This window comes from Apteryx mantelli, chromosome 3 (genome assembly GCF_036417845.1).
Source record: "Apteryx mantelli isolate bAptMan1 chromosome 3, bAptMan1.hap1, whole genome shotgun sequence".
Classification (NCBI taxonomy): Eukaryota; Metazoa; Chordata; class Aves; order Apterygiformes; family Apterygidae; genus Apteryx; species Apteryx mantelli.
In genome coordinates, this window is record NC_089980.1 from 19,542,816 (window position 1) to 19,553,433 (window position 10,618).

Genomic DNA, 10,618 nt, shown 5'->3' on the forward strand with positions numbered 1-10,618 from the left:
TGCCTGAAGCACCCTCTCGGGCTAATCCCTTCTAATGCTGAGAAGGGCTTAAGCACCCTTAAATTTTTTCTCAGCTTTCAGATGCGCAGAGAGTAGTGTTTGCCTACCAGGCTCTGCAGGGGAAAAGCTAAATACACCCACCATAGTGATGGTTTTACAAGATAGCTGTGAAGAGCATCACAAATGTACAGTATTCTTGCTGACTCCCTTAGTCGTGATAAAGGTGTGTTAGCCACTTGCTCTGAACCCAGCTGGGCTTTAAAATGCTCTTCTGCTGTTTGCAATTGAGTTCACAGCATGGCCGCACGCAGCAGTAGTTGCACCGCAGCTGGCAGGGCAAGGCTGCGTGGGTAGAGGGAAGCACAGCAGGGTTGCGGGAGCAGGCAGGAGGAAATTAAGTTCGACTAGTATTCTGCTAAAAATGTTCTTTTGTGAAACTATTCTGAGAAACGCTACAGCGAGGAGCAAGGATAGGAGTACCCAAGTATTTAATCAGCTTAAAAGCAAGTAAGTCCTTTACATAGTTTAAAGTAGTTGCTGGAACATAGGAGAAAGGTGAGGGAAAGCTGTTCACAGACTATGCAGCTGGGCCCTTGTCTGGTTTGTATAAGCAGTTTCCTCTAAGATTTTTTTGCAGTTTTCCCCCTTTGCATGGCAGCTGTGGTGTCTGGGGTGTCAGAAGAGATTGTCCATCGAGTAGCAGGTGGTTGACACTCAAAATACACCTGAGGCTCCCAGCAGTCCTGGAAGCTGGAGCTGCAGTGGTCATCTTCTGCCCGTGGTCCCTTTCTCAGAGTCTCTCCTGGAGGGGCTGAATGAGGAGAAGCGGCAATACTCAGCAGCAGGGAACCGTGGCTTTTCTAGAAGCTGTGCGGTAGCTCGCGGAAGCGCCGGCTAAGCGAAGACCTAGCGCTTTCTGCCGCCCTGCCGACTGCTGATTGAGGATGTGCTGCGAAACTCCTAAGTAAGTGCTGCCAACGGGGGAGAGCAAAGAGCCGCAGCCCGGAGGACACTGGTGCAGCCGGGCAGCCGAGCGCTGGCGCGTGGGAGGCTTGCGCTGCCGCAGCAGCTCCGACATGGCCACAGCTCGTCGCTGTAAGCCCCGTGCCGGCGCCTCGGTCTCTGCGATGGGCAAAACGGTGTCTGTGTTCGGGCACCTGCATTGCTGGCGGGTGTCCGTCGGCTGCCGTAAGCTTTGCGCCACGGTTCCTCCTTGTGCAGGGACTGCCCAGCTCTCAAGAGGAAACGCTGCAGAGCCGTCGAGGGGGTTTTGGTGCCCCTGTGAAGCTGGTCGCAGGCCTGTGCTCTCCTCCCAGGAGCACCAGCTGCTCTGCGTTGGTCTCCGATTTGGGTGAAGGCTCCTGGGCACAGCAGGTTTTCTGCTGTGGTCTCTGCAGGCTGACGGCCCCGGCAGCAAGTCACCAAGGTAAGAGCGCGGTGCCCGGCGTGAGGCGGCCGGCAGCTTCCTGCGTGGGAAGGGAAGGAAGGGAAGGGAGGGCAGGCGGGCGGGCTTGAGGCCACCGGAGGCGTAGGTGGCCTGCGAGCGTGTGACGGGCCCCAGCTGAAACCTCAGCGCTGAGCTTAGTGCTCTGGCTCTGTCGCCCCTTGAATGGGTGGAGGGGGGGATAAACTGCCCGGTGTAACAGAGTAGTTGGGGGAATGCGAGTTCCTGCGTGCGAGCGCTTGGGTAACGGGGCGTTGAACCGCTGCGATAAACCTCAGGTAGAGTTCGGCCAGAGACGGGCGCGGGGGGGCAGCGGTGCTCACGTGTTAAACGCATCGCGTGAGCGCAGCGGCACGTGCCCGCAGCCCAGCTGCCCCTTGGCCAAGGGACCCGACCGGTGCCCTTGCAAAGCCCTGCCGCAGCAGCGGGGCGGGTTTAGCCCCGCGGCCGCTGCTTGTACCTCGGCCACCGCGCGGGCAGCTCGTACTGGGGTGCTGCTGGCGCCTTGGCTGGCGCTGGCGCGTGCTGGTGCTCGCCAGCGTGCGCGTCTGCTGCCCTGGCACTGCCCTGGCTGCTTCTGGTATTTCAGATCGCTGACGACCCCCACCCAACCGCAGGCATACTGTATCGCAGGGGCTGGCGGCGGGTCCCTCTGCGCGCCCTTCTTGCTGCTTGCACCAGGCTCGATCGAGCGGTGAGGGCCCCTGCGGTCCCTGGTGGCTTTGCCGGGGGGGGTGAGCAGGTGACACGGGACGTTTACTTTGGGCTAGGCTCAGTATTTCACCTGACAGAAGTGAAATGCTCCGTTTGCTTGTCCTGCAGGCACCTGCTTTATGGCCGCGATGCCCGTGCGAGTCTGGGGCTTCGTTGGCAGTAGGTGACTTAGCAAGGGGATAAAAATGTTCTCTGATGAAATAAGGATAAAGTAGCCAAAGACCCACAGAAAACAGGGAGAAAAGGTCATCCAGTCCATCCCCCTGTTATCAATACGAGCAGCTTTGTCTAGGCTGCTGTAAAACTCCGGTGCGGGAGCCCGTGAGCCTCCTCAGCAGGAGCCGCACTTGGAGCCCTGGTTCCTGCCTCCCGCCGGCCGCGGAGAACGTGCTGCTGCCGCCTGGGCTCCGCTTCCCCTTCGGTTTGTCTTCCTTAGCCTAAATGCCCGAGGGAAGGGAAGGGCAGGGCAGGGCAGGGCGAGCTCGGGGTAGGGTCCAGCGCGCTCGCACGGCCCTGCCGCCTCGGGCAGCTTTAGGCTGAGGTCTCTGAACAGCCTGGCGACGGTGGGGTTGAAAGGCTCTTCTGGCCGGGAGAGGCTGAAGGACCCTGTGGAGCTGCTGGGCCCAAGCTGCTGGCCAGGCTGGCGCTGCCCTGCGCCAGGGCGGACTTGCTGGTGGTGAAGGACCTGGTGCTAAATCACTCCGGGGAACTGGGGCGTTTTCCCCCTAAATAATGCGGAGCTGGACCCCGCAAAAGGGAGAGCGCGGCAGCGGTTCTCCCGCTCGTCGTCAGCCTCGTCCGGTTAAGTTGTGTGACACCTTCTGTGAAGTTGCTTCGTGACTGTGACCGCGGCCTCGTCTTATCTGAGGGCTTGAAGGGCTGCTGAAACGCACAGAGCAATAATGTAATAACTCATTCGATGGTTTAACGGAGGCGACGGCTCGGGGCAGGTAATGCCCATCCGAGTGCCCTGCCGTGCCGTGCCGTGCCCTGCCTGCGGGAGGGACGCGCTCCCTTGCGAGCCCCGAGGCCTTAAGGAAGGCGTCTGCAGTTGTGCTTACGTGAAAAACGGCTCTGCCGGCTGTGATGATAAATTAGACTCTGTGCGTGTAAACGGAGCCAGGATAAAGGTCTGTGACAGATAAATCCGTTCTAATTTTCTTTTTCCCTGAGATTATGCTGATGGTCCCTCGGTGCGGCAGCTCGAAGTGCGGCGATAAAGCGTTTGAGGGGGAAGGAAAAGCGAAGTGGCTCCATTGCAGGAGGTGAGATTTGCCCTTTGAGTCTGCAAATACATTTCCGACCAGGTGCTTATGAATCATTTTCTTCGGTACGCGAGGAGGCAGCCAGCTCATGCCGCTAATCCTGCCCTAGCGGGCGGGGCAGCACGTTGACGCTGCCTCCAGGCAGGACCGCGAGCTGCCTGCTAACGGGGCCTCGAAGTTTCTCGGGGCCGGGATAACGGTGCAGATGAAACGCCGGCAACTGCGTGCCAGAGCCGGTGCTTTTACAGCAGGTCCTGGCTTTATGGCTGGGCCAATGTGTTTTTCTGCACGTTTTATTTTCCTTGCAGCACGCGCCGCGCCGGGGGAGCTGTAGCAGAAAGCCGGCGAGACGGCCGGGACGGGCCCCGGCACCAAACCCGCACCCCGGGGCCCGAGCGGCCTCTGCTCCCAGGCCACGCTCCCGGCGAGGAGCTCCTCCGGCCCGCGTCCCCCGAGCCCGGCCCCGAGCGGGGGGGAAAGCGCCCGCTGCCCCGGGCCCCGCGGGGCTTTAGGCGCTGAAGGGAGCACAGTGCCCGCGGTCGATGTCCGGGCTCATCCCGCCGGAACGGGCTGCTCCAGCCGGCCAGGGAGGAGGCAGCGCCGTGCTCGGACCCTGCCGCGTGAGCAGGAGCGGCAGCGCAGGAAGGATGCGGCCTGCCCGGCTTGGCACCAGCACGGAGCAGCGCTCCCGGCCCTCGGACCCGCATCCTGCGCAGCTGCATCTGGCTGACAACACCCCAAGGGGGGCAGCCGGGGAGGGGTGTCACTGTGGGGAACAGGGTCTCCCTGCTCCATCCACCCCCTGCGCAAGGCTGAGGTGGGGGGGGGGTTGGGGAGAAGGAGAAATCCACATGGGAGCACTGGGGCCGGGAGAGGCTGAGTTGTGTGGGGACAAAAAATCGGCGAGGCTTTTCTGCCCCCCCCCCCCCCCCACACACACCCACACCCCTCCCTTAGCCCCTGTTGGGGAGCGGGGGTGGGGGCTGAGGCCAATCCCGGGATAGGCTCAGGGAAGGGCGCTGCCCCCCCCCCCCGGCCTCTCCGGGGCTGGATCAAGCCAATGCCCCCTTCGTCAAGGAAAAAGGCTAAGTGAGGTGGGGGGGGGGGGGCAGAAAAGCCTCGCTGATTTTTTGTCCCCACACAACTCACTTGGCCTTTTTCCTCAATGAAGGGGACGTTGGCTCAATCCAGCCCCGCAGAGGCCGGGGGGGGGGGGGGGGGCAGCGCCCTTCCCTGAGCCTATCCCAGCCTCAGCCCTGGCCCTGGCCCCCCCTCTCTGACAGGGGCTAAGCGAGGTGTGTGAGGGCAGAAAAGCCTCGCTGATTTTTTGTCCCCACACAACTCACTTAGCCTTTTTCCTCGACGAAGGGGGCGTTGGCTTGACCTGGCCCTGGAGAGGCTGGGGGGGGGGGGCAGCGCCCTTCCCTGAGCCTATCCCAGGATCGGCCTCAGCCCCCCCCCCCCGACAGGGGCTAAGGGAGGTGTGGGGGGGGGGGGCAGAAAAGCCTCGCTGATTTTTTGTCCCCACACAACTCACTCAGCCTCTCCCGGCCCCAGTGCTCCCATGGGATTCCCCAATGCCCTTAAGAAAGAGGCCAAGCTGGAGGGGGGGGGGGCACATTTCTATCCTGGGGCCTCCAAGTCCCAGATCCCAGGATCGGGAGGTGCTGGTGCAGGATTCGCCCCTGGAGAGGGTGGTCTCTGCGCAGACGATCTTGGGCTTCAGTCGCACGGGATGAGCCGGGGCCGCGGAGGGAGGGCGAGGGGCCCTGCCGAGAGCGGCGCTGGGGTTAAATAAACAAACCCCGGATTGAACACACCGGTGTCGCTTTGCTTCGGGCTGGATCGCCCCAGTGTGCGTTTCCCCGAGCCAAAACCCCGCAGCGGGCTGTGACCGTGCACGGTCCCGCTTGGCTCGGCCCGTCCCTGGTGCAGCTCCGCGGCGAGGTGGGACACAGCTCCCGGGAGCGGAGCTGGCAGTGAGCGCGGGCCGCATCCTGCTGCGGCCCCTCCGCGAGGGGTGCGAGGCTGCGACTGCGGCTCTGCTCCTGCCGGAGCGGGGCTGGAAAACACCCTCACCGGCTCATGGCCGCGGCAGCTGGGGTCAGACAAGGCGGCTCCCGCCAGCAGGCAGAGGGGGTGCGGGAGGCGAGAGAGCGGCTGCTGCGCAGCACCAGGACCTGGGAAACAGAGCGCGGAGCTGGGTCTCTGCGCGGCAGGGCCACAAAGTCCAGGCGCGTCCCCGTTTCTCACCACGGGGATGGATAAAGCCCTGCTTCCCCGAGCGGGGCAGGCGGGTCGCAGCCCCCAGCTGTGAGCACCAGCTCCAGCCCCCGGACCCTCCTGCCCACCCCGACAGCGCGGCTCTGGCTGGACCGCGACAGCCCGGGCGCCGCAGCGCTGCCCCTGCACAGCCCGGCCAGGCAGAAGCCCCCCGGCCCCCGGCGCTGCCCGTTACGCTGCCCGTTACACCGCCCGGCCGGCCGGGGCGAGCGGCTGGGAAAGCCGCTCTCAGCCGTGCAGAGCCCCCGGGCAGGGGCGTCCAGCGCCGCGCACACGCAGGGGCCGCAGCATCGGGCCGTCCTGCTCCCACGGACCCACCAGTTCCTGCGGCTCCGGGTCCACCCCAGCTCCCCGTCGGGCCAGGCTCTGCCCCTCACCGTGAGGCGATGGTGCCGTCTCCATCCTGCTCCCCAGGCTGGTCCCGAGGGCGTCGCGGGGACGATCCCGCCGTCGCGGAGCATCCTCTGCGCGGGCTGGAGCTGGGGGAGATCCCGGAGGCCACCGCAGCGCTGACACCTGGTCACCCAGCTCCGGCCGCTGGAGAGCAGCAGAAAGGGTCAGCTGTGGGGAGAGTTTTGGCTCTTTCCTCACCCCTTTCCCGGCCTCCAGCGCTGGGTCTGCAGCGCAGCAGGATCCGGCCGGTTGCTCCCGCCGCCGCGGAGCGTCCTCGGGGCGGGCAGGAGCCGCGCAGATGCCGCAGGCGACCGCAGCGCGGACACCTGGGTCGCCGCCGCTGCCGGCCTCGGGGGGAGGGGGGGGGCGGAGGGCGCGGCGGGGACCGGCCCGGCTGCAAGGGACGAACGAGGCTGGGGGCAGCCGGGGCTGCAGCGCTGCGGGTCCCGGCCCGGGAGCCCGCTCCGAGCCGGGCGCTTCCCGCCTTCCCCCAGCGAGAACGAGCGTCTCTTGGGGCGCGGACCCCGCGCCCGGTGCCGCCGTGCAGGACTCGCGGCGGCCGCGGCCCGGCAGCGGGCGCAGCGCGGCTCTGCGGGGCGGCGCTCGCAGCCCCCGGCCCGGCCCCGGCCCCACCGCCCCCGGCCCCGCTCACCCGCAGGGCGGCAGGTGCTCCCGGCCCCGCAGCGCAGCTCCCTCCCCGGTCCCGGTCCCGGCTCCGGCCCCGCTCACCCGCAGAGCGGCAGGTGCCCCCGGCCCCGCAGCGCAGCTCCCGCGTCGCCCCCGGCCCCGCTCACCCGCAGGGCGGCAGGTGCCCCCAGCCCCGCAGCGCAGCTCCCTCCCCGGCCCCGCTCACCCGCAGGGCAGCAGGTGCCCCCGGCCCCGCAGCGCAGCTCCCGCGCCGGCCCCGCCGTTCGCTCCCGGCCACGCTGCCACGGCGCGCGCGCGGGAAACCGGCCCCGCGCCGCAGCCAATAGGGGCCGCGGGGCGGGGCACGAGGCGATGTGACGCGCTCCCGGGGCGGGGCCCGCGGCGCCGGCCGCGGGGGCGGAGCCCCGTGACGCGACCCGGGGGCGGGGCCGCCCCGCTCCCTGCGCCCCGCCCCCAGTGCGTGCGCCGAGCTGTGCCCGGTCTCAGCGCCGCGGCCCCCGCCCCGTTGCGCGGCGCCGCTGCCCTGACCGGGCCCGGGAGCCCGCCCGGGAGCCCGGCTCCGCTCCGGGGAGCCCCCACCACCCTCCTTCGGCCCCGCCCCCGGGGGCGCGTCACGCCGCCCGCGGCCCCCATTGGCTGCGGCGCGGGGCCGGTTTCCCGCGCGCGCGCCGCAGCAGCATGGCCGGCGAGCGGGCGGCGGGGCTGGTGCGGGAGCTGCACCGCGCCGCCGGCGGGCACCTGCCGCCCTTCCGGGTGAGCGGCCGGGCCGGGGCCGGGGCCGGGGCCGGGCCGGGGGTCCGGGGGTCCCAGGGTCCCGGCCCGGGCTGACCGTGTCGGTGCCGCAGGCGGAGGGGCTGCGGCAGGCGCTGGAGGAGATGCGGGCGCTGTACGAGCGGAACCAGGCGGACGTGTGAGTGCCGGGCCGGGGCTGCGCCCGCCGCCGCGAGCCCCCCGCGAGCCCCCCACGGCGGCACCGGGCGCGGGGTCCTCACCGGGTGACGCCATCACCGCCGCCTCCTCCTCCTCCTGCAGGTCCGAAGCGAAGTCGGGGCGGACGGACCTCATCTTCCTCATCCGGTTTCGCCACTGCTGCCTGCTCCGAAACCAGCGCTGCGTCGTGGCCTACCTGTGAGTGCGGCGGTGCCGGGCCGCGGGCTCCAGCCCAGCCCCGCGGCAGACGCCGGCCGTCAGGGGCGCCGGGCATCCCTATTCCCCCTGCTCTCGAGAAGCTTTTAATTAATAAATTGGCCCCAAATCGCCTCCTCGAAAGGAAGGAGGGTGCAATGACCCAAGTTTTGCGCTCCGCTTTGGGGAGCGATCGGAGCGTCTGCGCTGCCCAGGCGGATTGCCAGCGCCCGTCTCGGCAAAGGCGCTGGCTTTGCGCCTTGTTTCTTCCCCCAGGTACGACCGGTTGCTGCGGATCCGAGCTCTCAGGTGGGAGTACGGCAGCATCCTGCCAAATGCCATCCAGTTTCACATGTCAGCCGAGGAAGTGAGTCAGCCTTGTCCCCTTTTCCCTTCCTTCCACGTGTTCCTCCCAATAAACCACCTAGTTATGAGATTCGAAATGGGACAGACTTTTTTCTGCTCTAGATGCATGATGTTTTGTGTGCCTTCCTGCAAATATCCATTTGTTTCCTCACTGTCCTTCCAAGGACGCAATCCCAAATGGATGCTGAGCACACTTCTCAAATGCCATCTCTAAACCAAAGTACAGAGCCGCTGATGTTGTTTCCAGCACACATCCTAGTCTCATCCCAGACTGCCCTGAGCCTGGGGCAGTTTATTCCCTGCAGAAGAGCCTGTGCTCTCCTGTGGCTGGCATGAACATGCTTGGGAACAGTGGTCCGACGGCACAGACAAACAGATCCAATTCATCACGGACCTGTTTCTTCAGCATTAGCTGTGCCAGGGTGTAGAAACGTCTCTCTCAGTAAAGGTTCGTCTTTATCCTTTAACGTGAGAGAGTTGCTTTTGTACAACGAGCGGTGGGGGCAGAGTCCTGGGTCCTAGGCAGAATCCGTGCTGGTTGTTTCCAGTAGTGCAAATCCCTTTGGTCAGTGGGTGCCTGTTAGTCTGGAGTTTTGTTCAATAATGAAAAGCAGGCTCTTGCATCCATGGATGGTAATGTGGCAGTTTTGCTTTTAAAGGCTTACAGCCTTCTCTTGAAATAAAGCTCCGTTGTCTGAAGGATTGCTGTTAATGTCCGCAGGTGGAGTGGTTCAATCGGTACAAAAAGTCTCTGGCCACCTACATGAGGTCAGTAGGAGGAGAGGAGGGGCTGGACCTTACACAGGACATAAAACCTCCTAAAAGCCTGTACATTGAAGTAAGTGCAAGACTGGTGGTTTCTGGTTGGGGGGGGGGGGACACTTTACCAAGCAACTTTCTTTAGAGATCTTTACTTCCTCCCAAGTTGGAAGTTCCCTGAGCAAAGCTGTTCAGAGAACTGAAGCCTCTACAAGCATCTACACTTTCCCCTATAAGCTCTGCACACCAGTGTTTTGCTCCCTCTTCTTCTGAGAGCTCAAAGTGTTGAAACGTGGCATTTCCAGTCTGCAAGGAATTGGTGTGGTGGTGCTGGTGGGGCCTGAATTACTGTCAAAGCTTCTGCCCAAGCTCCTGAAGACAGTTTCACTGTTAACATATCGGCATTTTCTGGTACGCGTGGGGGGATTCTCCCGGCAATGCTGCTGCCGCTCCCCAGGCCGCTCCCCCCTGTGCGTTGTGCTGCTGCTCCTCCACCGGCCTCCGTAGAGGGCCTGGGCTGCCCCCCGGCGCGTCCCGCTCCAGGCAGGTGCAGGAAGGGAATGTCAGAGAGAGCGAACAGGCCATTTCAGGTGTCTGGTTCATACAGAGGCTCTGTCAGGCGGGCAGGAACGTGCCCGTACTTACAGCTTTGGGGCGTGTGCGGTAAGTCGGCGATGATGTGCTAATACTCCTCAATCGGAGATCTGCCCTTTGGCTTTGCAGGTGCGGTGTTTAAAAGACTATGGCGAATTTGAGATCGATGATGGTACCACCGTCCTGTTGAAGAAGAATAGCCAGGTACCAAAGACAAGCAAGTGGGATCCTAAACCCTTTCCTGCTCCTTTTCTTCCCCGTCACTCCTGTGACATTCCCCTGCTCATCCCAGCTTCGCACCGTGTTGCAGTTCCTGCACCCAGTTCCTTGCACGCGCTGCAAGCTGCCTGCGTGCGCCTGGACTGCGGTTTGGTCTGGTACCGCTACGCGCAGGGATGCGGCACAGAGCAGCAGAGCTGGTTGTCTGCAGCAGTGAATCCAGGCTGCCTGGGGTGCAGGGAAAGCTTGTCTGTGTTTTTGTGCAGCACTTCTTACCCCGCTGGAAATGCGAGCAGCTAATCAGACAAGGAGTCCTGGAGCACGTCCTGTTGTGAGCATTCGGGACCGGAGGGACGGCCCTTTCCTGGCGGCCTGCCCCAGCAGGGAACGAGTGCCGTCACGTGCAGGACATCAGACACGTCCGTGATCCTGCGCAGAGCGCCCCGCGGCTCCTCTTAACCGCCTTTGATACCTGACACGAAGATCAGCTCAGAGTCTATAAAGTATGCAAGCCACTTTGGCCAGCCCTTCGTGACCGAAGGTGCACACTGCTGGGGCTCCGGCACAGGGCGGGGGGTGTTATCCAGGCCCTGCAGTTACAAATGGGTTTTGAGGGTGCATTTTTGCTTGAAGCAATGCTTTATTCACGCTGTGCATCTGGGAGTAAGAGACCGGCTGGGCTCTGGGAGCTGGGGAACTCCACGGCTGTGAAATAAAGAACTGCTTCAGCCTTCAGTTTAGACTGTTTGTTAAGAGTCAGCATCGTCTGCGTTAAATGCTCTCTGGCCTGGCTCTCTGGCCCAGCTCG

The 10,618-nt window shown here is 64.1% G+C and overlaps 1 protein-coding gene and 1 long non-coding RNA gene across 2 annotated transcripts; one reads left to right on the forward strand and one right to left on the reverse strand.

Moving 5' to 3' along the window:
• Positions 1-4,937: 4,937 nt before the first annotated feature.
• LOC136991548 (uncharacterized) lies at positions 4,938-7,030 on the reverse strand. Its single transcript, XR_010883657.1, has 3 exons — positions 6,953-7,030; positions 6,025-6,243; positions 4,938-5,603 (listed from the first exon to the last, which is right to left on the reverse strand). It is a non-coding gene; the product is annotated as an uncharacterized lncRNA (long non-coding RNA).
• Positions 7,031-7,385: 355 nt separating this feature from the next.
• Positions 7,386-10,545, forward strand: GINS1 (GINS complex subunit 1). Its single transcript, XM_067292836.1, has 7 exons — positions 7,386-7,500; positions 7,593-7,657; positions 7,780-7,875; positions 8,149-8,239; positions 8,960-9,076; positions 9,721-9,795; positions 10,077-10,545. The coding sequence occupies exons 1-7, from the start codon at positions 7,426-7,428 to the stop codon at positions 10,143-10,145; spliced, it is 588 nt and encodes a 195-aa protein (XP_067148937.1). The 5' UTR covers positions 7,386-7,425; the 3' UTR covers positions 10,146-10,545.
• The last annotated feature ends 73 nt before the right edge of the window (positions 10,546-10,618 follow it).